The sequence below is a fragment of the Periplaneta americana genome, chromosome 13, assembly GCF_040183065.1.
Source record: "Periplaneta americana isolate PAMFEO1 chromosome 13, P.americana_PAMFEO1_priV1, whole genome shotgun sequence".
NCBI lineage: Eukaryota > Metazoa > Arthropoda > Insecta > Blattodea > Blattidae > Periplaneta > Periplaneta americana.
In genome coordinates this window covers 37,193,017-37,219,698 of record NC_091129.1, presented here as the reverse complement: position 1 = coordinate 37,219,698, position 26,682 = coordinate 37,193,017, and the positions used below count along the sequence as shown (strand labels likewise).

Sequence of the window (26,682 nt, the reverse complement as noted above, 5' to 3'; positions counted from 1 at the left end):
AAAAATTAAGACCTCACTTTCACTATCCTAGATTTCAATTCAATAAGCAATAAACCCACAAAAGGATAAAGATAATATACCAGTAACTTACACAGATAGATCAAAAGTGTGGGTGAAGTGGTCGTTATTGAGTTCCCACGTTGGACGCCATTTGAGGGTGAGTGGTTATTGTGACCACGCGTTGGGCGCCATTTGATGGTGGGTGCGTCTCGATGTTGCGTGAGATTCACTCAGGGTAGCCGAGGTACGGTTGTGGTGTAGGTTGATGTCGGGAATAATACCAAGCCGGCTACTTAAATAAAAGGCAGCGTACACTTCAAAACTATAAGTTTATTGTCGTATCCACTTGGTAAACCCTAGAATATGTATTTCCGGCTGACATATAATTCAATCGTTGGTCGCACTTCTGTATCGACTCTATGGCGGCTCTGAATAAGCTCTATCCTATACTACAAATTCAATACTCTGTCCAGTACACTATGACACGAAGCGAAATAGTAGTCCTGTCGACACCAAACGAAGTAGTTATTCTGCCCTGTATGTAGGGCCGCCGACACGATGTAAAGTTGTTTTGATGATCTCCGCTCCGAAGCGGAATAGTAGTCCTCATGATGATCTGCGCTCCCCGTCACCCTTATTTATAAAAACCTATCCTACGCTAAAACTAACTATTCTATTGGTTAAAAACTACGTCACTAACTGGCCTAAAATCTATTCCCTATTGGTCCAAAGTGACCTCATAAGCTGGACCAAGATCTCTTCTTATTGGGCGCGAAATATGTCATCTCTAAATTTAGACTTTGGATTTCCCATAACCTCAAATTAGTTTGTATATCTCACAGGAATACCCGTTCTTTGGAAAACCCAAGCTTGGCAGTATCTTTCCCACGGGTCTAGTCCGACTCCGGCTTTTATGCTTCATCGAGTCTATACGAAACCCCGCTCAAGGTGGCCCTAAATCTGTCCGGTGCTGACAAGTGACGAAACACCTGTGTGAGGAAGCTAATTCTAACGAAGTCGCCAGAACATCCCCGCGAATACATGTAATAAAAATATGGAGATATCACTTCGCTAATAAATCGGTCTCTCCCTCTCCTAATTACTGCTTCAAATGCCCATCTACATAACCATTGGAAATTCCCGAAAGAGTTTCCAATGTTATGAGATGTCCCCGCTTTCTGCCTATAACTAGCCTCACAGTTCCCCTACGCTATCAGCCGGTAACACATTATTTACAATACAATCTGATTATAATATCACTACAAGCAATTACAAGAAATAATACATATATCTTCACAAGCCTTTCTATGTACACAACTCTCACACAATAAGCACAACAATGTACAATTTATATTCACATTTACATATGTACAATACCATTCATTCACATATTTACATTTATTTATTAATTGATCAATTACACACTCTGCGTGCTTGGTTGTACCAGCCGCCCTGTACAGGTTCACCTAGCTGTACGCGTGAGACTAACCACCCTACTCTTTCTCATTCCTGCCTCCTAGCCTCTCCTGTTTGAAAGGCCGCAAGAGTTGCTTGTGGTACCTACCAACAGGTTTACTTTTTCCCCTTTCTACCAATTCGAAAGTATGGTCTCCATATCTACTTTTAATTTCGTAGGGCCCTTTGTACAGTAGCTCCATGCGTGAGTAACGTCCTCTGAGGGCGGAAGATAACTTCACGTCCCTTAGCAATACCAGATCGCCGGGTGTGGGCTCCCATTTGTGGCGATATCTTTTAACTTTACCGAGTCTATACTCAGCCTTTTTCCTGATTCGGTCGAAAGCTAGTTTACACAGTAGTTCCGCACTAGGAGGCTCACCCTCCTGTATTGCCTGCGGCAAACTCTTTATCATGGGATCGGGATCGACCCCTAACATAAGTTTGATCGGAGCTATTCCGGTCGTTGGATTGATAGAGTGGTTCATGACTCTCTCAATCACCTCACATTGCCTAAACCAGTCCTTATGGTTTCGGTGACACAGAATACGGAGGTACAATGATATATCCCTAAGCGCTCTTTCGCAGGGATTACCGCTGGGAAAGTATGCGGAGCAATTGTATAGTTTCACGCCCGCATCTTCCAGCCTTTTGCAAAACACTTTCGATTTATGTACCGACACATTGTCACTGAGCACCGCTGTTACCGGACCGTAAGTCGGTATGTAGTCTCTAACCAGCTTGTCAGCACACAACTTACTAGAGATATTTCTTAAAGGGTAAATCTTTACAAATTTTGTGAAGACATCGTACGTAACAAATATGTACATGTGTCCGAAGGACGATGTGGGCATTGGACCGTGTTCGTCCACTGCTACAAGTTCATTCTTTTTACCCCTGATAATGACCTGTGGTACATTGTCATACCTTACATTTAGAGGTTTCGCCCTCTGGCAGACCTCGCAACGAGTTATTACCCTTCTAACCTTCTTTGACAGTTGCTTAATATAAAATGATTCTGACATAGTTAAAATGATCCTATCACTCCCAGAGTGACACATAGATAGGTGAAAGTTATTTATAAGTTCATTCTCCATACTCGCAGGTATGTATATCTTCCACTTCTGGATATCCCTACCATGCAATTTATACAAGATACCAGAGCGCAATCCATACGCTTCGTCTTCCACCTGTGAGATTTCTCTAGCTTTGTCCCTTAAGGCCCTTATCGTGGAATCCTCCTGCTGCAAATCTGCAATTCTCCGAAATTTTCCCGTCAGAGCTCCATTCCTCGTGGAATCAATTTTCATCACGGCAATTTCGTACGCGGGGGCGGTGATAGTTTCCGGTAGCCCCGATTTGGAATTCAAACGAGAGAGACAATCACCAAAGATATTGTCTGCCCCCGGAATATGTCTGATCGTCACATCATGAGCCAAAATTTCGTGCACATATCTAGATATTCTAGAGTTCGTCAATTTGCATCTACTCAGAAACGCTAGGCTTACATGGTCAGTAAATATGATTATCTGCCTATTAAAGATATACTGACGGAACTTCTGTAGTGCGAAGTACACAGCAGAAATCTCTAGTTCCGTGATTGATGCGTTGCTTTCGGTACGCGACAGTCCCCTAGAAGCTGTGGCAATCACATGTCGCTTATTATCTTCATCTGTCTGACATAGGATTGCTCCATATCCATATGAAGACGCATCAGTATAAATCTGAAAAGGTAGGCTGTCGTTAGGCCTTTCCAGCAGAATTGAGTCGGCGAAAAGCAGTTTCGTTCGATCGAATGCTTCCTGCTCTGCCGACCCCCACCTGAAGGGTGTATCCTTCTTCAACAATGCTCTGAGTGGGGCTACATGCTTAGCATAATTGACGAGAAACCGATTCTGGTATTGTAGGATACCTAGATATCTACGAACCTGTTTCCGGTTCCGCGGCGGCGGGATCCTCGAAATGCTCTGAATTCTATCTTGGTCCGGTCTAATTCCGTCAGACGAAATTACGTAACCCAGGAAAACTGTTTCAACTTTAAAAAATGCTGTTTTCCCCAGCTTGACTGTCATACCAGACTCTCTCAATTTAGTCAATACAAAATCGATATCTCTAATATGCCTATCAACATTATTGCCATATATAAGAAAATCGTCAATGTACTGTGCCAGAAAACCTTTCGTCGAATCACCAAAAATTATGTCAAGTGCCCTTAGTAGCGCAGATCCAGAACTCGCGATGCCGAATGGGCATCGGGTATACTGATAAACTTTCCCGTTATGTAGGAACGCTGTGAATTTTCTCGAGTCCTCGTCAAGCGGAATCTGCCAATACGAACTGGTCAAGTCCAAACTAGTGAATATAGAACAGTCACTGATACGGCCTAACAAAGTGTCCACTGACTCCGTCCTGAAATTATCTTTAACTGAAAACGAGTTAACGTGTCGGGCATCGATCGTTACTCTTAAGCTTCCATTGGGCTTCCTAACCCAGCACAATGCATTTACGTAAGGCGAGTCCGATACTTCTATAACTCCGTCTTTTAACATATCATTTATGACTTCGTCTGCCTGATCCCTTAAAGATAGGGGGATGGGTCTACATTTATGCCGAAATTCCTCCATTCCTACCACCTTAATTTTGTGTGTATACACTCTACACAGACCCGGCGCGTCTGAAAAGACATTTAAATGGCTACCTACAACATCCATTAAGCGTTTTCTTTCACTCTCACTCAGGCCGTGTGCCTGGTTAACTTTATCTCTTACTATTTCGAAAGTATCTGTCTTCCTATTGTTAGACGCGACTACCTGCCTAAGATCGCCCGGCGAACTCTCATTACAATATCTGGCCCTACCGCTAATGAGATTACGTCCTATTTGTCTCGCCTGGACTAATTCGCCGATACATAACTCGCATTCTCCGCAGCCTACTTGACACACTCCCCTAGTTACCTCGTTACCTTCCCACGGATTAACCTCTATAATTACATTCTTACAAATTTTTAGATGCTCTACGAAAAATAACTCTTCCTGTAATCCTATCTCTTCCGCGGTTCTTTCATCTAACTCCGATCTAGCGCTATTGCTACTGAATGGGACATGGCCTACACTGTCGTTACCTGCCGTAACCCCTAGTCTGTTTTCCCTGAAATCTAATAGCGCGTGCCATTCATAAAAGCTTTCTACTCCAATAATGATGTCGGTAGTCAACCTTTGTATCACAAGAAAAATAGCATTTAATTTCACGTCTCCGCACTCTAACTCGAACCATACTTGATATTTTACCTTTTCCTTCTTCTTGCTCAGGGCGCCTGCACAGTACAGTGAACATATGGGTAACGTTTGCAGATTTATTCCTGAATCCCTAACCTTTTGAAAAAATTCCAAGCTGCATACATTATTTGTGGAGCCCGAGTCCAACAACACACAACACTTTATCCCAAATATTTTAGCATCTATATAAGGCAATACATAAGTCCCATTATTTTCTAACTCTGGGTTAGTAATCTCGCTCTGTCTCTTCACGCTTACCGCGTTGGTGGATTCTTTGGATAGTGACCTATTGCACTTAGCTACAGAAATCTCCGAACCCTTGAGACTTCTGTCTAGCAGTTTCCCGAGTGCGATGCAGTCGGTTCCACTGCTATCTCGTCTCTATTTCTACTATTTATAGGCTCCCGGCCCATACTCATTCTCACCGGACTTTGCTGACGTCCGTTCATGTCTCTATTCCTACTTTGTCCCACGTTACACTGTGTAGGTGGCCTATGGCACCCTTGTGAGGCCATTTCTTGTAGGACGTCTCGCCTATCTCTATCCTGCTCCTGTCTCCTCCAATCACCTCGATTTTGCGGTCCCCTGCTAAAATTAGGCTGCCAGAATCCCTGTCTGTAATTTCTGTTCCTAAGCCAGTGTGGTTGGGTTCTAAGCCTATTATTTCCATTTTCTTGTCTTCCCGTGTACCATCTTATGTGGTTAACCCTACGCACGGGACCAACACCTCCTCTATCGTTTCTCATCCTGTTGTGGCTGCTCTGGTTGTTCCTAATATTATTGTAAGGGCTCCCAAAGGGCGGGTCAATCCTTCTTTCCCTGTTGGGACTATTCCCTCCGTTCTGACCATTATGGTATCGACTATATGCATTGTTGGGGCTCCTATCACAACCCCAGCTACTCTGATTTTGGGCTCCTTTCCTTGGGGATGAAAAGGCTGTACTTGCCCCCTTCCCCGCTTTCTGGTCGGTGGGGCTTGAACCCTTTCCTTTGCCATGTTCATAATCTGCCTGTCCACTACATTCATAGTGCGTGGCGTCCGAACCATCCAGCGCAGTCAATAAATCTATTGTTTCCCCGAAGTCTCGGGGCCCTGCTACGATCAGATTATATCTTATGTTCTCGGGATACTGCGAAATCACAGTTTGGATCAGCTCTGAATCCGGTATTGGCGGATTGAGGCTTTTCCCTTTCTTAACCAGTTCAAGAAAATAATCTATCATAGAGACGCCTCTTCCCGCGTCAAACCTGCTCTGATTAATTTCCTTCCTAATTCTTTGTTGTTGTCTTTGTCCCCAGTATCTCTCCGAAAATTTTTCTCTGAATTCCTCATAAGTGACATTATCCCCTAGGGCCACTAGCGCCCAGTTGAGTGGTCGGCTCTTTAGGCTCTTTCGTACGACAGTCATTTTTAAGTCATCCGGCACCCCTCTTACTCTAAAGTACGTTTCTAGCTCACTTATGTAGTTATGTGGGTTTGAAAATTCAACCTCATCAAAAATAGGGTAACCAATCTCATTCAAAATGTGAGTGGGGTACTGGGGACGGCCTAAATATGCCTTGTCGTTTACATTTATCAACTCACTACGCACATCATCCCGTGAGGTCTGACATTCCTCACCAACACTATTGTTAACATGTCTTACATTTATGTTGCTACCTGATGCCGGGCTCTCACTTGTGCCCTCTTGTCTAGAAACTGCACGGTCCGAGCTGCTAGGTCCGCTTAAATTTGCGGGACTACCCCCATTTAGTACGTCGTTTATTGAGTTTAATTTACTTCTTAATTCTTCCAAACATTCGTTATCCGCCCTTTCTTTATTCTTTATGGCTCGCTTGAGACCGTCCACTTCCTGATCCATCTCACCTATTTTCTCTTCCACCGAATTCTGAATTTCCCGAACCTTCTCCACTATCGTTTCCTCAACAGCTGATTTTAGATCGCTATTCTCTTTCGTAGCGCTATCTCTAACTCTAACTTCTAAATCCTTCATACTTTCTGACATCCTATACATAGCTATCTTCAATTGGTTCTCCATTCCGATCCCATTCTCGGTTAATTTCCCCTCTAGCTTCTCTATTTTGTCCTCCATCTTGTTTCCTCTTTCCGCTAATTTTGCAATATGATCTCTAATCTCTTTCGAACTTTCCCCCAATCTATTTTCCATTTGTTTTATCTGCTCTCTACTTTCCCTTGAGTTATTTTCTAATTTACTTTCCATTTGTTTTATTTGTTCTCGACTTTCCCTCAGAATCTGCTCTCTACTTTCCCTTGAGTTATTTTCTAATTTAGTTTCCATTTGTTTTATTTGTTCTCTACTTTCTCTTGAGTTGTTGTCTAATTTAGTTTCCATTTTTTTTATTTGTTCTCTACTTTCCCTTGAATTATTTTCCATGAAGTGTCTCATCTGCTCCCACAACTGTTCTAGCGTCATTTCCCCTTTGCCACTGTCTCTACTCTGTTGCTTTTCCACCGTTCGCTCTCCCTCTATTTCTTGTCCTGCGTTATTCTCGACCTCCTCCCTAATTTCCATAATTTCCTCGTCCTTCCTTTGCTCCATGGTTCCCTTGTTTCTATTTCCTCGTCTTTCTCGTATTTTCCTAACTACTTTACTCCTATGGCTACGTAGTATCATCTATACGCTACTCTGTCATCTATCCGACGCTTGCTTTCCCAATAATAATCTAACTAGGCCTGTATTTGCACTCGGCTCACTTCCAACAAATTACGCAATACACTTATTTCACTCTTTCCCCCAAAATATCACACAAAAAAAAATACATATATATATACACCCGAAATATCACACCAGAAATTGAAACATATACACTTTATAATTATTCCCCCAAAATATCATATACATATATACACATTTATACGTCTTCTATTCATACTTGCCACAGCCTCTCCGAGTCGCCTTCTCTGGTGGTCTCCGTGTGGCCTTCTCTGGTGGTCTCCGTGATGTCGCGATGACTTGGTTCTATTCCCGCCTTCCAGCGTCGTTCCTCGGCTATGCAGGGCTGAACTGCACCGTCCGGTCCTCCTCGTTGTTTGGTGCTGTGTTCGCACCCGGGGCCGGTCACTGGAACAGCTGTCTTCCTTCGAGCCCCACGTTGGAAAGCGCCATTTGTGGGTGAAGTGGTCGTTATTGAGTTCCCACGTTGGACGCCATTTGAGGGTGAGTGGTTATTGTGACCACGCGTTGGGCGCCATTTGATGGTGGGTTCGTCTCGATGTTGCGTGAGATTCACTCAGGGTAGCCGAGGTACGGTTGTGGTGTAGGTTGATGTCGGGAATAATACCAAGCCGGCTACTTAAATAAAAGGCAGCGTACACTTCAAAACTATAAGTTTATTGTCGTATCCACTTGGTAAACCCTAGAATATGTATTTCCGGCTGACATATAATTCAATCGTTGGTCGCACTTCTGTATCGACTCTATGGCGGCTCTGAATAAGCTCTATCCTATACTACAAATTCAATACTCTGTCCAGTACACTATGACACGAAGCGAAATAGTAGTCCTGTCGACACCAAACGAAGTAGTTATTCTGCCCTGTATGTAGGGCCGCCGACACGATGTAAAGTTGTTTTGATGATCTCCGCTCCGAAGCGGAATAGTAGTCCTCATGATGATCTGCGCTCCCCGTCACCCTTATTTATAAAAACCTATCCTACGCTAAAACTAACTATTCTATTGGTTAAAAACTACGTCACTAACTGGCCTAAAATCTATTCCCTATTGGTCCAAAGTGACCTCATAAGCTGGACCAAGATCTCTTCTTATTGGGCGCGAAATATGTCATCTCTAAATTTAGACTTTGGATTTCCCATAACCTCAAATTAGTTTGTATATCTCACAGGAATACCCGTTCTTTGGAAAACCCAAGCTTGGCAGTATCTTTCCCACGGGTCTAGTCCGACTCCGGCTTTTATGCTTCATCGAGTCTATACGAAACCCCGCTCAAGGTGGCCCTAAATCTGTCCGGTGCTGACAAGTGACGAAACACCTGTGTGAGGAAGCTAATTCTAACGAAGTCGCCAGAACATCCCCGCGAATACATGTAATAAAAATATGGAGATATCACTTCGCTAATAAATCGGTCTCTCCCTCTCCTAATTACTGCTTCAAAAGACATTAAGGACATGGACTTAGTTCCACAGTATCAGTTTTACAAATTACACATACAATTAGAATATAATCATCTTAAAATATAATTACAAATTACCAAACTCCACATAAGAATAGAAACACACTAAATTATAATTAAATATTATCAAGACTTCGCTTTCACTATCCTATTTACAAGTTTTGCAGTTTCACTGTCAAGTTTGATGTTTCACAGAATTGTGAAGTCTATATCGCGGACGAAGGTCGAAAATATTTGGAGGTAGTTGGAGGCCAGTGCTTCGCACGTTGTTGGCCACTTGCCTCCTGCTTCTTGGATTTTTCTTATCATATCGTTCCTTTGTCTGGTCACTATGTTACAATCAAATATTACGTGATTGACTGTTTGTTCCTGCTGTCCACATGGGCATATGGGAGACTCTATTATTCTAAATCTGTGGAGATATGCCCTCAGCTTTCCGTGTCCTGTTGTCATTGCTGTGAATTCTGGGGAAATGGGCACCTTTCGGCTCAACCTCCTCTTGACTGAGGGAAAAAAGGCTTTGCTTATCCTTCCTTTCGTCGAATTGGACCATTGTTGCTGCCACATGTCGAGCCCCCTCTCCTTCTCTCGTGTCAGAATAACTTCTCTTGGTGTTTTGTTGTAGACGACTTCCCTATCCTCTAACGCCGCTGCTTTCGCCAATCTGTCTGCTAGTTCGTTGCCCAATATACCGGAATGTCCTTTGACCCAACCGAAGTGTATTATCCACTTGGATTGTGTTAATTCTATAATTTTTGCTTTTATTCTCTCAATTATTCTGCTCCGTTTGGATTTGTTACTCAGTAGGTCTAATGTTATCTTGTTATCAGAGTATATGGCGACAAGCTTCTCTTCGTCTGATCGGTCTTGGATTCCTTGGAGCGTTTCTAGTACCTTTAAGACTGCAATTTGTTCAGCTTGGTTGTTTGTACAGTTTTTGTGTAATTTGTATTTTAGTTGTTGTGTTGGGTTCCCGTTCTCGAATATAATTCCGGCTGCTCCTACATTTTCTCCGGTCTTGCTACCATCGGTATACACTTCGGTTGGATATAGGGCTCCTTGTTCCACTTCGTGAATGACTGGTGTGTGTGCGTGCGTGCGTGCGTGCGTGTGTGTGTGTGTGTGTGTGTGTGTGAAGATCATCTGTATGGAGATGGTGTTGACAATGACGGTATAGTCCGTATCACATAAAAACTCAAGTTGCAGTAATAAATTATGGAAGTATCAGAAACTAATCTGTAATGATGACCGTCCACTTCTAGCACTAAATATGGAAACTGCTCAATCATTCAAAACAATAAGCGGTATCATGGCGTGTCGAAGTCCGAAGACAGGAGAATTTTATTGCAGGTGATGAAGAGTAGTACAAAGTACAGCGCTATCTGCTTGCTTGTATCATTAGACTAGACGTGTTACATCAGAAATATGACACAGCAGAACTCTTACTAGCCTAAGTCATCCCGAACTGGGTGTACAAAATATGTGTTACTTATACAGCCTGATAGAAAAAGTAGCAAAATTTGTTATTATTATTATTATTATTATTATTATTATTACTATTATTATTATTATCTTCTCTTTCTTCTGGCATACGTTGTACGGGTTCTAGCCATTTATTTCTAAAATTCACAATTCTTTCATTTATATTGTACAGGGACAGCATTTTATTTTTACTAATATTTCTAATATTAACCTGGCTATATCTTTAGATCAACGATTAGGAACCGGAAAAATCGTTTGCTACCCCCTTCCACGACTGGAGTTCGATGATACTGGCGTAATATACAAACAAATCACTTTACTAGGTATAGGAGGGAAGAAAAGTAGTTCATCCATTTACGTAAACTAGGAAATATCGCGATTTTGAATTTGATAATTTTCATTAGGTTTTTGTTTAATCAAAATATAGAACAGTATTAACAATGAGTGTTTTTACTCACGAACTGAGCTTTCCATGCGGACGTATTCATTATGCAGTGTATGTTATACTGTCTACAACACATTAGCGCACAATATAGAGAATGAAGTTAAATTGAAAAATAATCATAATATGGATATTTAAACACATTTTTGAAAATAGTGGCCGTTCATTTCGATACAGGCTTCAGTTCTAATGTGCATATTATCGCACTATAGACTATTGTACCTAATTCCAATTACCAGGTTCGTACTTCGTATCAGTAATTCATGTTGAAATAATCCTGTACCTACTCTATAAAAGAGACCTTACGTACTTTCAATCTTCACTTCTGCCCGATCCGAAAAGATAAAATTACTCAGACATGGTATCTACTGTCCGTCCAAGTGGTTACGTCGAAGCATCGTAGAAAGGGAGGAAATCACGTGACAGTTAATTACTTAACGAGACCCTTTTATTAAAGTTATTTTAAACAATTGTATGGGTACAATATTACGTAGACGTCCAATTCCTAACAGAAATTAATGTTCTCAGAAAAGAGCTAAGACAGCCCAGCCACTAGCATTTACAGAGAGGCGAATAGAAGTAGGTGGGGGAAACCGGGATGCGACGTAGGCAAACGGACAGTACCTGCGCGAAAATATGATTCAATATTGAAAGCTCTTTCGTCACTGGAAAACGCGAACATATTTCTGGAACGTACTATACTAACTCAGTGCTGTTTACTATATGCGGTCTTGGATCTGTGTGTAGAGGACAGTTGGAACTTCATTAGTAGAAGGGGTGGGAGTGAAGTACATTTAAAAACTCAGGTACAATAAAAATTGAAGTAAAAATAAAATGATGTCCCTGTGTATGTATTCTTTAATGTCGAGCTTTCGCTGCCATGTAGACATATGGGTGTAGCCTTTGTCTTATAAAATTTAATCATTGTGTCCTTTCTTGTTTTATTTTTAAGTGCTCTCTTTATCGTGCCACATAGCTGATTAAATCGTTCTATTTTATATTGTACACCTACTTCATCTTGACTTGATATCTTACACCCAAAATAGTTAAAGCATCTAACTTGTTCAATACTTTGCCCATCAATAATTATTTTCGATCTCACTGGAGTGTTGCCTCCAAAAGCCATGATTTTAGTTTTATTAGGCGCGATGATCATGTTATATTCCTTTCCTATTTCGTTTAATACATATATAATTTTTTATGCTCGACCATGCCGAAATGTAGTAATTATACACCTGCTAGCAGACCTTTAATGCATGTCATTAAAGTACACATACTCATTAAAGGTCAGGTCTTTCAGCCAATGACAACTCAGGTTACAACTGTTCAGCCAATGACAGGTCAGCTTTCTACCGTTATAAAACCGCAAGTATCAATTATTCTCGGATATGCAATCGAAAGAGAATTAGCGAAAAGTCACGGAGGCTGGAAATCCAATACTGTCGCAGAAGGTTATGTTCTGTTACTGTAATAATTAGCGTTAATTGTAAATAATATTCAAATAAATTCAATTTGTCATCTCGTTTTTCAATGTCTAATTTAATTCCAATGTTATCTCTGTAGGTTCTTATGGCCTAGCAAGGTCAATGTGGACATCTGTTCCTCGGAAAAAATCAATACTTTCGCGTCTGCGCACATCTCACAACATACGGGACATTGCTTCAGGTCAGATACAATAAAATTAATATCAAGTTAGAAATATGGTCGAGCATAAAAAGTCGTATGAAACTCGCCTATAATGGTAATTAAGAAGCTCGTATGAAAATTATGAAACTCGCTTGCGCTCGTGTCATAAATATCCATACTCACTTCTTAATTACCTTCATTATAGGCTCGTTGCATAATGTACTATTGTAATGTATCTTCAGTATCAGAAAGAATCACTAGGTCGTCTGCATATAAGAGTGTCATGATATTTTTTTTATTGTAACTATCCGTAATGTTTAATTGCTGTTTCCATTGCCGGATAACATTGCCAATGTATAAATTAAATAAAAGCGGGGATATTGAACACCCTTGTCTAACACCCATATTAACATCCTCTTCTAAAATAGGACCAGTTGATTATTATTATTATTATTATTATTATTATTATTATTATTATTATTATTATTATTATTATTATTATTGAAGACTGGACATACTAAAGGCTGTAAGTGCCCAAAGAGGTCCACTGCTGTAGAGTAACCAGCGAATAGGGATTATAAAGAATGGACACTGAGCGAATTTTCCTGTGTTTTGTTTCTCTGTGCGCCAGCGTATAGTTCCACTGTCAAGCGCTAGAGGTTAGTGTAATCGAGCATACGCTAAGATAATAATTGAGAATAGAGTTGAGACCCGGAATCCAAACATCGCCTACCTTATTGCATAATCCAGTAACGCTTTGCTTCAAATAAATTCAAGTTAACAGTTTTTCCTTATTTCTCAGTGACAAACTAGTTGTAATAATAATATTTTATATTTCAGATATCATAAATTATATTATAAAATAATATAATACATTATAAAATTAAGTATCGAATTCGTTTAATATTTGTATATAATATAATACAGGTATATGGTTTTACTTCTCGTAAGAGTTTTGTTTTTCCATTTTCAGCGCTATCAAATCATTACATATTTTAATTGTTGTTGGGGTCTACGTCTCAGCTCTCATTATAAAGGAACTCTAGAGTCTAGACATTACAGTTAATGACGGATTTATTATTTTATGGATCCAATTTATTTTATTTGAGTACATAATGTACCTAGATGTATTAATTATATGTGTTATATTTCCGCTGTGTCGACTGCTAGCTGGTGTGATGTCAGCGCCAACTCTAGGGAGAAAGCAGAATCTCACGCTTTAGCTGGCTTGAAGGTCATTGAAATCAGTCCGGCTACATCAAAGGTACCGACGCGAAGTGTCCATTCTTTATAATCCCTATTCGCTGGAGTAACTTTAGCGCGTCTGACTGTGAAATGAGCGGGCCCGGGTTCAAATCCTAGTTGGGACAAGTTACATAATTGAGATTTTTCCGTGATTTTCCCTCAATCTAATGAAGCGGAATTGCTGGGTAACTTTCGACGTTGGACCTCGGACTTATTTCGTCATCATTAATTCACACAACATCATCATCCATACTATGGCTCAGGTTAAGTTCACGGTGTGGCGTGCTGTACTTGTACAATCATTCACAGAATACGACTGGTAAGCACAATAAGCCTCAGGCTGCAGTGCAAGCCTTCGGGTCCCTTCTCCGTACGAGAGGAAAAAAATTTCAAAGAGATAAATCGTAGAAAACAGAGTTTTCTTGTGTAACTAGTAATGTAATATCATACGTTTTGCACATCTATGGGAGAAGAGAAGCTAGGGCCTAAATAAAATTACATTCGGACTTACTATTTTTTTTAGTGGATTGAGCCAGGGACATACTTTTTTAAAGTAATTTTCAACGATTTTGGCACTTAGGCCTACCATACTGCCTTATGTCCAATCTTCAATTAAACAGCTTGAAAATTACCTCTGGATAGGCTAATCAGCTGAGAAGAATTTGATACCATTCAACTGCCATCAACTTCGCATAATGTGAAATTTTTAAGAGACTGTATTACTTTTTTTTTTTTAATTTGTAGCAGACATACCAGCGAATAGGGATTATAAAGAATGGACACTTCGCGTCAGTACCTTTGATGTAGCCGGACTGATTTCAATGGCCTTCAAGCCAGCTAAAGCGTGAGATTCTGCTTTCTCCCTAGAGTTGGCGCTGACATCACACCAGCTAGCAGTGGACACAGCGGAAATATGACACATAATTAATATATCTAGGTACATTATGTAATCAAATAAAATAAATTAGATCCATAAAATAATAAATCCGTCATTAACTGTAATGTCTAGACTCTAGAGTTCCTTTATAATGAGAGCTGAGACGTTGAACCCAACAACAATTAAAATATGTAATGATTTGATAGCGCTGAAAATGGAAAAACAAAACTCTTACGAGAAGTAAAACCATATACCTGTATTATATTATATACAAATATTAAACGAATTCGATACTTAATTTTATTATGTATTATATTATTTTATAATATAATTTATGATATCTGAAATATAAAATATTATTATTACAACTAGTTTGTCACTGAGAAATAAGGAAAAGCTGTTAACTTGAATTTATTTGAAGCAAAGCGTTACTGGATTATGCAATAAGGTAGGCGATGTTTGGATTCCGGGTCTCAACTCTATTCTCAATTATTATCTTAGCGTATGCTCAATTACACTAACCTCTAGCGCTTGAAAGTGGAACTATACGCTGGCGCACAGAGAAACAAAACACAGGAAAAGTCGCTCAGTTTCCATCCTTTATAATCCCTATTCGCTGGACATACCTAGTGGTGGTGGTGCTTAGGCGTCAAGTGAAAAATCGTTTCAGACAAAAGTTATTTAAGTAGGACAACAGGGAATAAATAGCCTATTATAGTTATAAATTTCATTGTAACCATGTTCAATTAGAGGATATACGAGTAATGACTTAATTTCTTTAAATGGTGCCATATATAGAGTGGAAGTAGCCTAATATAACTGCGCAGATTTTAACAACTTATTCCATAGATAGAGTACAACAAAAATAATTCTAATATCATATTAGACCCAAATGAATACTTTTCTCAGAAAAAAATTGTCTCCTACATATTAACAATGTTTTACTCTTTACGAATCTAATTTTTATTCTTATCATTTGAGAAATTATTAAAGAATTATTTACCTCTTTGCAGGACAGTTTGAAGAGCTCTTAAAAAGAAAATGGAACCATATTATGAAATTGAAAAACTAGTTTCATCATAAAATCATGTGTACCTGAGCTGTAAAAAAAAATCAGCTGCCTAACGAAACAGTTTTCATGAAAATACTCCTTACACAAGATACAGTTTAACTTTGCCAACGTCTGGCCGCGAAACCAGTTGGCCCGGGTTCGAATTCCGGTCGGGCAAGTTACCTGGTTGAGGTTTTTTCCGGGGTTTTCCCTCAACCCAATTTGAGAAAATGTTGGGTAACTATCGGTGTTTGACCCCGAACTCATTTCACAAGCATATCATATCATTCAGACGCTGAATAACATAAGGTGTTGATAAAGCGTCGTAAAATAACCTACTAAAAACAACATTGCCAAGATAGGCAAAATTCCGTAATCGTATCAAGAGGACTATCCTCTTTATCCATATTCATTAACAGCATTCTACAATAACGTTGTACGGGAAGAGCTGTACCATGGCAGTATTTCGCATCATGCACCCAGTACGCTGTGAATCCACGCTTCAGATATAACTGACCTTCACAACATAGCAAACAAAGTGGAAGCCAATGAGGAAGGAGGGAAGCGACAGCGTGACGAAATGTGGGAAGAGATACAGTTCATTTAACCTACGAGATACTACTCCGAGGCCATAGTACTATGCTCCGAGGCCAGTTTGTTTTCGTAGTTGCTGTGGTGTGTATCGTAGAAAACATCGTCCGAGATTTGCTTGTGTTATCGTAACAGTCGTAGGCTATAATTCGACGAGAAGACCGGCTGACTTCGTATTGGAAACATGGGATTCCTACACAATTGTTTTGTCTACACCGTTGCATCTGTAATTGGATTGTTAAGAGGAATAGAGCTTGCCTTTCGATACATCACAAATCCTTCAGCCTTTCAAGTGAAAAAGAGGGATAAACCACCAGAATGTCTCACAGATCCCGTCCACGGAACGCATGGATACTTTTCTCTTAAAGTAAGTACTTTCGCCTTATCCGGCATCAGTCAGGTAGCATAAGAAATTAATATGCATGAACGTAAAAACAGAAAGTGCACCAAATAGTCATCTTAAAGCATCATAAAAACATATTATTAGACAAGCTGAAAGAGCATAAACAAATTGAGTTAATAAAATGTGTACAAGAATGATGAAACATATTAAATTGTGAACTTACAACGTGATATATCAGGTGATACAAGTTAAAATTAATTAAGAATGAAAAACCATTAAACATTAGAATATGAGTCACTGCTCGTGTGAAACATAATAAATATACATAACCCAGTATCAATAAAATTAAATATTCAGTTTATGAGGTAGGATGTCGCCGAAGAAAAGCTTAACGACAAAATATGTTACGTAAGATTACATTGTGTTTAGATAGGCCAGTAAAGTAAGTATGTTTGTCGAAGTACAGTGGAAACGTGTTCTGTAACGTAAAAGAAGAAAGATAATTACTTTAGAAATTAGGTAAGTTAGTGGATGTTTGGAGTAAAAAATTATTATCATTATGCAAATGTAAATTTAAAAGAGTAAAGTGGAGCAGAAATTACATGTGATGCTAAACGATGTCAAGTAGTATTATGCAACGTTTCTCTATAACCGCAGTTCAACAACTGACTAGGACAAAAGATGGCGTTAAATATTACGTACATTTAATAAAGACAATCTCTCGTGGCAGTAGCCCAGTGCTGATTTTTCAAAGTCGTTAAGCATTACAGACCTCATCTTTTGTATCGGTAATTATTATTATTATTATTATTATTATTATTATTATTATTATTATTTACGTGATGAAATTTTAAATTACAGTCACCTGTCAGGGACGATAATACAACAATAAGGGAGTAAGTGTGAAATTATCGCACCAGAGAATTCCTCTGTTCTCGAAACTCAAAATCCCCCCCCCACCCACCGGGGAATTTAAAGTGATGTAAAATATTTGTTCCATTCTACTGCCGTAGGTATGCTGTTTTTTTTTATTCCTCGCGGTTATTTATACTCGCTTTAACATTTTTGGTCATATTGCGAGTTAATCTTTTGGTTGAAATCCGAAGGCCTGTTTATTATTGTTGAGACTGGTTCTATCGTTGTGAACTAGATGGCGACTGTATATGTATTACTGATTTGTTATGAATATGATTTCGGTGATGAATAAGGCCGGTGATATTCAGGGATGTTGTGGCCCGTATTTCCTGGCATTTGCCTTACGGTTGAGGAAAAACGAAAAACCTGAAAAACCTCAACCAGGAAATTCAACCCGACCGGGAATCGGACCCAGGCCCTCTGAGTAAGAGACCAGCATGCTGACCCCTACACCACAGAGGTGGTCTAGGTATGCTGTTATTACCTTTTTTAGGGAAATAAATGGATGGATTTTACCGTGATATCGTTGGTTGCTCTTGACGAGACGTAGCCTACGTCACATTATAGGCCTATACCGGTACTTCCCTGGGGAAGTAAGTGAAAATGTTTCGTTCGACAGTTGCATAGCAACAAACAAACAAAAGAACACTCAAAACTCGACAACCCTTCCAGATACTAAATCATCTAAAATTAAGAATATTTTATTACCTAGTACATAAAATGTGAAGGTAAAGGTAAAGACAACCCCACGACAGGCCAGGGGCCTATTGCATAAAAAATACTAGTGACAAGTGACAATTTACCAATATATGGATGACAAACGACAAGACAAGTCTTAGTAATTTCTGTTACATAACACAATTGTAGTAATTTGTCATGACTAGCATATTTTACAAGCAAATGGCAGCCATATTGACAAATTCGGTTTTAGAATATTGCGAGAAAAGTAGTGTTATAGTAGTAAAATCACATTTAAGTGTGATTTAATTTTGCATTTATTTAATTAAGAAAGAAGAAAGATGTGATGCACACAAATTATTCAATAATTGTGTGTGTTTTACTGTTGTAGAAATTTCGCTAAACTATCCTTTTGTCCTGTTTCTTGATAAAGTGTAATAGAAGAAAACGACATATTACTATTTAGACAGTTTTCTTCGAATTTGGCAAAGGAAGCAAAATAAAAATAAATGGAAACAACTCCAAACGTGTGTTCAAGCAATTGGTCTGGTACTACCGGTACCAATTGGAACAATTTCGCCGAGCTATGATATTTTATTATTTCTAAATTATAGACATCAGCTCAAAGAATATGAGTGACCACAAGGGTCCTGAATGCAATAAACATGTACAATATAATGTGATGTGATACATTAAAGAAAAAAGAAAGTTAATTGTTGAAGGCAAATATAAGTGGATTAATTTAAATAGAGATGATGATGTAATATTTGAAGAGAATCCATGACAATACTTATAAGAATAGACATAACGTAATCAAAAGGAGTGTGAAGTTCCTTAAGATAATTCCATGTGAATTTTGTAGTTGAACCTCTACTGCCAAACAGCAAAACAATGACAGACCATTGTTTAAGAGGGGCGTTGTACTTTTGAGAAAGATAAGGCAGTGCATATCTACATATCTGCAGTGCTTGGGAAAAGTGACACAAGTCAGTTTCCACAAACCTTTTTTGATATTGACAACTTACGGAACATCTGCTCGCTTGGAAAAAAAATACTTAAGTATTCCTCCCATTACAATAATTCATACAGAAAAAAATCAAATCGACATAAACCAGTGTAAGTTGTCAATAAATTATCAAAAAAGGTTTGTGGAAACTGACTTATGTCACTTTTCCCGAGCACTGCAGATATTATCTTTCAAATGAATATTATTAACGTTACCGAGCGCCCCCACGTAAAATATGGGAGTTGGAAAAACATTGTAGGTCTAGATGTAATTCGTGCTGTTTGTTAATTGAATATTTTTACTGCTTGCCATAAATTGCAAATTAGTACAATATACCTCAGCTGATGAATATCGTTTATGCTAGTAAATTGAAATAATCTGTATGATATGTACTATCTATTTTTGTATATCTCAACTGATTGAATTCTTTACGTCTTACATTTAAATAACGCAAATGGTAGTCACTAGAAATTGGAGGAGAGCCAAAGTGAGAAATAATAATTTGCCAAGAACCGCAATGCATTTCACAGTAGGCTATTGATTTTTACTTATAAAATTATTATTATTATTATTATTATTATTATTATTATTATTATTATTATTCAATAAAAAGTCGGCCTAGGTAGTGCAGTCGGTAGAGTGCTGGCCTTCTATACCCGAGGTTGCGAGTTCGATTCCGGACCAGCTCGATGACATTTGTGCTTAAATGCGACAAGCTCATGTTAGTAGATTTACTGACAAGTAAAAGAACTCCTGCGGGACAAAATTCCGGTACACCGTCAACGCTGATGTAACCTCGGCAGTTGCGAACGTTGTTAATTAATAAAACACATAAAGTTTGTTCCAGCACGGTTCAGAATCGATTCTCTCATGTGCAGTAGCTCAATGTGCATTTCAACAAGACTAGAACTGATTCCGAACCGATACTGAACTCTCAGTTACCTGTTCCAACGTGCTTAACTCGTTCGGAACGAGTGAAATTGGTTCTGGATTACGAGCAGGAACTGTAAATTCTGATGCGCAGATGATTTAGTCTGAAGTTATAGTTAAAATGCTTCGAGACTAGGCAGGTTAGAAAAAATATTTAAAAAATAGGCCATCATGAATGATTTAGAAGGCGATAGTGATATATTTTACGAAGAATTAAGTTAGGAAGATGAATATACGAGGCGCATCCAGAAAGTAAGTTTCCCGATTTTTTCCCCTTGAAAGTATACGTAATTAGCCGTGTCAATTGCGCATGCGTAACAGATCTATGACATATCAATCATATGCCAGCCGGACAGGTCCTGCCTGGTGCTAGTAGCGTGGCAGCAGTGGTCCGAAATGGAAGCTCTTATTCCTTCTCCCGCCGCCTGCGAGGTTCGGTCGGTGATAAAGTTCTTTAATGCACAAAACATTGCGCCAATTGAAATTCATCGGCAGCTCTGTCAGGTCTATGGGCCGAACATCATGAGTAAGCAGATGGTGAGCCGCTGGTGTAGGCAGTTTTGCGAAGGTCGTCAAAGTGTCCATGATGAAGAGCGCAGTGGGCGACCGTCCCTCATCAATGATGATCGTGTTGAGCTGGTGCGGCAGTGCATCATGGACAACCGTCGCTTCACGATTACGGAACTGAGCAGCCATTTTCAGCAGATATCGCGATCCTTGTTGCATGAGATTGTCACTAAGCATCTGCTGTTCAAAAAAGTGTGTGCCAGGTGGGTGCCGAAAAAACCTGACACCCGAACACAAAATGCAACGTTTAGGAGCAGCACTGACATTTCTGCAACGGTAACGGCGACGAGTTCCTCTACAGGATCGTCACGGGCGATGAGACTTAGATTTCGCACTTCTCCCCAGAAACCAAGCAGCAGTCAATGCATTGGCGGCATAGTGGATCTCCGGTCAGAACGAAATTCAAACAGACGCTGTCGGTACGGAAAATGATGTTCTGGGACAGGAAGGGCATTCTGCTCATTGACTTCCTTCCAAGAGGTGAGACAGTGAACGCTGACCGTTACTGTGAAACGCTGCGAAAATTGCGACGTGCCATTCAAAACAAGAGGCGTGGAATGCTTACTGCAGGTGTTGTGCTCCTCCATGACAATGCTCGTCCACATACGGCTCGGCGCACAGCAGCTGTTTTGACGGAATTTGGCTGGGAGTTGTTTGATCAGCCACCCTACAGTCCTGATCTTGCTCCCAGCGATTTTCACGTTTTCTTGCACCTCCAGAAATTCCTGTCCTCCGCTGAGCGTTTTGGCAACGACGAAGAGCTGAAGACGTCTGTCACACGCTGGTTCCATTCACAGGCGGCAGAGTTCTACGACAGAGGGATACAAAAGTTGATCCCACGATACGACAAGTGTCTCAATTCTGATGGTGGCTATGTTGAAAAATAGCTGAAACATTGCTGTACCTGTTGCCAATAAATGTTTTCCTGAAAGCGTGTGTTCTTTTTAAATAGGGAAACTTACTTTCTGGATGCGCCTCGTAATTTTAATATGAGAAGAAACTCCGAAGGTCGTGGAAGAAGAGTTTAAGAAACGTTCCAACAACGTAAAATCCCGAACTAGTTCTGACACCGTACACTACTGGCGCATGCGTCGAAAGAAGTTCGGTATTAGTTCGGAATGCGTTCCGAATTGCTTACTGGAAGAAACCTATAATTTAGAATTCAATATAAAGAATGGTAGGCCCTATTTTGAAGTTGAAGTGCGGACTCAGCTACTCTTCTACAAAATTATATCAACACGAACAGATTAATTTGTTCTTTTATTTCATCTATAATCTGTTTTGGATTTGGAAATTCAGAAAATAAAGCGTCACATACAGCTAGAATATCTTCTGCAGACCTCTCGAGAATTAACTAAGGAAGAGACTAGTGAAGTGCTTTGTTTGAAGTGTAGCATTGTATGGGGCAGAAACATGGACATTACGACGAAGTAAAGAGAAGCGACTAGAAGCATTTGAAATGTCGATATGGAGAAGGATGGAGCATGTGAAGTGGACAGACAGAATAAGAAACGTAATTGTGTTGAAAATAATGGATGAAGAAAGAATGATGCTGAAACTGATCAGAAAGAGGAAAAGGAATTGCCTGCGTCACTAGTTGAGAAGAAACTGCCCACTTAAGGGTGCACTGGAAGGAGTGGTGAATACGAGAAGAGTTCGGGGCAGAAGAAGATGTCAGATGATAGACGACATTAAGATATATGGATCATATGAGGCGACAAAGAAGAAGGCAGAAAATAGGAAAGACTGGAGAAAGCGGAGTTTGCAGTGAAGGACCTGTTCTTGGCCAGAACACTATGAATGAAAGAAATGCAGCTAGAAGGCACTCCTTAACAATCTCCTAATCTGTAAATGGCTTATTCCTGCTACCGGCACGATGCTTTTATTGTCAGTTCGTTTTTATGTACAGTAGAATGTGTTACTTTCTGTTCAGATATTACGGAAATTTTGAATATTTTCACTTGATCTATCCTTGATTGAGAATATTTTGGTTACTTGTTATCGTAATTTGAATACACGCTATTTGTAATGTTTATTAAGACTATTACACTTTTACTACGTCACACTACTTTCGACCAATAAAACGATACGAAAGGACGTCTTTCAACCAATCATGGCTGCTTATCGCACAATTTTATCGTGTCCCTAGCATTTGTTTCTTTGTTTGCCAACATTTAAAACTGCACTGGTCTGGACGTCAAAAAACAGAAAATTACAAACCACTCCAGTCGATGCACTTTCAAAGATGACTCTCATTGGCATTCAAGAACAAGAATTAATAAAGAAAAGCACCATTCGGAAATCCTGAATAAGTTGAGGGATACACCATGTACAGTTACCCTTAAAAAGAATGAGACGATTCTTGGTTATCGAAAGTTAAAGTTCTACAGCGCGGTTCACTCGATATCGACGTATAACGACAAGTACCATGACAAATAGAACAAGAATTGTTACAAGGACCACAACAAGGACGAGGATAGAATAAGGATCACGAGGAGAAGACAGCCATTTAAGGCCACGATTTCACAACATAGTTCGGGTAACAAAATATCATTGCTTCTCTATACCGAATGGCAAATGCCTGCTATCGGATCTACATTCTGCACTGCTGCTGTCACTGTCTTGTCTCGGTAGCTCATATAGTAGCGTGTCGGTTTCACCGTATAACCGAAACGTTTCGCGTTCGATCCCAGGTAAAACTTTTTTTTTATTGAGGTGTAATTAATTTCTTCTGAGTTCCTCGACTGTATAATTTGTCGAAAAATATGGAACAATTTATGCCCAATTTTTGGGTCTACAGGTGGGCTGAACCTCGTCAAAAAATGAATAAATCTTACTTGGAAGTTAAAAGTATTTTTCCTGAAACAAAAACCATAAAAAAACAAAAAGACACCTGTTAACTCGAAATCTTGTCCACACACCATCATACATTTCTCCAATCGAAATCCACTCGATTGGTAGCGAAGGCAAGACGATTGACAGCTTGTGCTTCCTCCAATATTTCCATTTGCGCTCCTAATACCGCGGTTCCTCAACCTGCTGATCACAGTCTGTGAAGAATCGGGAAAGTTAGATGCTGCTCTTATTTCGTTAGCAGTCCGAAAGGGGTCCAGTCGAACTGTCTCGAATAAGAGAGCATCCTCTTCCAATGAAGAAATCCGGGGACGCCCAGGAATAGGGCGATTTTCGACCTCCCCTGAATTTAGGTAACGATGAACCCCCTCTCGGCTGTACTTCCAGGAACACCGACCAAACGGCCAGCAGATCTAGCCCCATATCCAGCCTCAACTAGAGCTATAACTCGCTGTCTCATGTCACGTCGGTTCGCCATTACGATTAGAAATGAGGGATGACGATAATACTTTAGTGTAGACAATGACTATTTAACGTGCTATAGAATTATTGAAATAAGGGGCATGTTGCACAGTAAGAGTTAATAAATCAATCCTAAATTAAATATTTAAATAACAGGATATAACAGGATTCCAATTATTGTTACGAAACTAATCAAATTAAATCTAATTAAATTAAGTAAACAAATCCCAAGTTGTGACACCACATTGCTACAGCTAAATTCTAGGTTATTAACATAAGCACTGAATAGGCCCGTGCTTAAGCGTTGGACGACAAAACGAAACATCAAAAGTTCGAATCTTGCCGAGGAATGTAACTTCTTGCTTTTTATAATGTAAATCAGACTTCTAACTACAATCATTCATATTTCTTACAGTATTTATTACTATTTATAGCCAACATTGAATTCTTCAGAAATCTCATATGGAATTTGTGATCTGTAGTGACATAAACATAGATTATATCTCGGAACTTTCCCGCAAAAGTAAATTAAATTCACTCCTTCAAACTAGAAACCTTAGTCGTAGAGTCATTTTCCTACCAGCATACAAGCTGAAGTAGCACAGCCATTGATAAAAGTTTTGTACACAGAATTAGACTGAATTCCTATTCGACAGAACCTATAATAAATGGCTTGTCTGAACATGATAAACAAATCCTAAGTGTTTCCAATGTCACTGAACAATTTCAAAATATTAATTTAAAAACTTGAAAAGGGTCGTAAATACTGTATCTAGTGACTATTTACATTTATGTCTACAAAATGAATCTTGGAAAAACGTATATGATACTGGTACTACTGATATTAACAGTAAATGTATTGTATTTTTCACTTAATTTCAGAATCACTTCAGTGGATGTTCTCCACTCAATCTTGTGAAAAAATTCAAAAGTAAAAACATGTAAATAACGCAGGGACTTAAAAATCTCATGTATTAAAAAGAAGAATCTATATGTAATGAGTTGCAATGTAATGATCCTCGTGTTCTTAAATACTACAAGAAGCATAGTGTAATTTATCAAAAATTATGAAAGAGGGAAATAGAATATATTTGAATAGAAAAACACGAGATTCAGATAATGCAATTAAAGCTATTCGGAATATTATTAAAGTTAAACTTGTAGATATCCTAAGAAAGAAAATATTTTTTTCATTAAAACCAGTGATTATACAGTAGAGGATCCCAAATCTATTGCAAATTCTTTTAATGTCTTATAGTATATAGTACAGAAATATTATTTAAAATTAAACCTTCAAGATTTTGCAAAAGATACTGCAATTTGTTACTTAACAGATGCATTTAATAATTAGTATTAATATATGTAATTAGACAATAACTGCAACAGTGCTTTTTCATTCAATCATAACATGAATAAAATTGAATGCACATTAAATTAAACACTATTGCAAACACATAGATAAAGTAGTTAAAATGAACTGAAGGGGTGAGAATGAAATAATCCAAAGCCACACTTTTAACAAAAATTGTTTTGTGCGAGTGCATTTCTTACACACATGGGAAAGCTACTAATAAAATATTGTAGTAACTACTCAACAAATGACATAGCCTAAGGACTCTAAACCTTTGTAAAAGTTTGTCTGTGTGGCTTAGGAATATTTTTTAATTTCATTTTAATTGTTAGTTTTTAATATATATGCGTTTACATTGTATGTGTGTGTATGTATAAATGTATTCATTAGATTTACGTTTATAATATAACTTGTAATTTTGTATTGTCTGTGATCATTAACACTTAATCTGAGGACTTTGTAAAACTCTATTTCAACGTTATTTAGCTATTTCAAAGTTATTTAGACAAAAAAAAATCGTTGTGTAGACTAGGAATCGAACTCGCACTCTTCTACACGACATACAGAAGTCTTACTGTCTGAGCTATTGAAACGACACGAAAGTTTTCCTTTCTGTGCGGAGTGTCGATGTAGTCATGAACGTCCATTGTCGATTTAACTACACGATTTATGTATATATTTATCTTTTATTTACGTAATATTATCATATTTTTTGCAGTTTTTGAAGTGCATTTCGGAACGATGCTAGTAACAAACCAAATAGCCTGAATTTAAGTAACTCAATATTCGTTATCTTGTGTATCAGTGCTCTGGTCTCTGATCATGCGCAGTGTCTTACATCTGAGACTTAGGAATATTCAATCGTCTCATCCTTTTCTACGGAAACTGTACATCAACGAGTTCACTTCTTTTACGCACATGTCCAATATAACATCAACTGAACCACCAACCACTAAAACATTCAAATTTGAAAATTGTACTTTCAATAATTGTTTCTTTTAAAATTATTCATGTTTATTTTTTATTTCATCATCGTTAATTAAAACGTTTCTTGTTTATTTGATCATCCCTAATTAAAACTTTTCTAACACGTGTTTATATTATTTAGGTTATGTTTGTTATAGCTTCTGCTATATGATACCATGGATAGTCACGTATCAGAGATTGTTTAATACTAAGATTTATTGAAAATAATCTGTCAAGTGACGTTGATTACTGGGATCCGGATGATTGAAGTGGAATGCAAATGTTTTAATAAAAATGAAACTGAATCAACAAAGCCTTCTTGACTAGTAACAGTCCACAGAGTTCAATGATGATTCCATAGTTGGCACAACTGATACCGGTAATAAAAAAAACATAATCATAAAACACTACTGCC

The 26,682-nt window shown here is 38.8% G+C and overlaps 2 protein-coding genes across 4 annotated transcripts in view; one reads left to right on the top strand and one right to left on the bottom strand.

Moving 5' to 3' along the window:
* The window catches only part of LOC138711798 (cytochrome P450 4C1-like), a 391,497-nt gene that overhangs the window by 115,749 nt on the left and 249,066 nt on the right, over positions 1-26,682 (bottom strand). The window lies entirely within an intron of this gene.
* The window catches only part of LOC138711799 (epoxide hydrolase 4-like), a 123,343-nt gene that overhangs the window by 14,418 nt on the left and 82,243 nt on the right, over positions 1-26,682 (top strand). For 2 of the 3 annotated variants that reach the window (XM_069843033.1, XM_069843032.1), the window contains exon 1: positions 16,201-16,563. The exons of the other annotated variant lie outside the window; for it this stretch is intronic. In XM_069843033.1, the coding sequence (XP_069699134.1) occupies positions 16,381-16,563 (183 nt within the window). In that variant the 5' untranslated portion in view covers positions 16,201-16,380. Of the gene's footprint in view, positions 1-16,200; positions 16,564-26,682 lie in introns of those variants that run through there. 3 annotated transcript variants of the gene reach the window in all.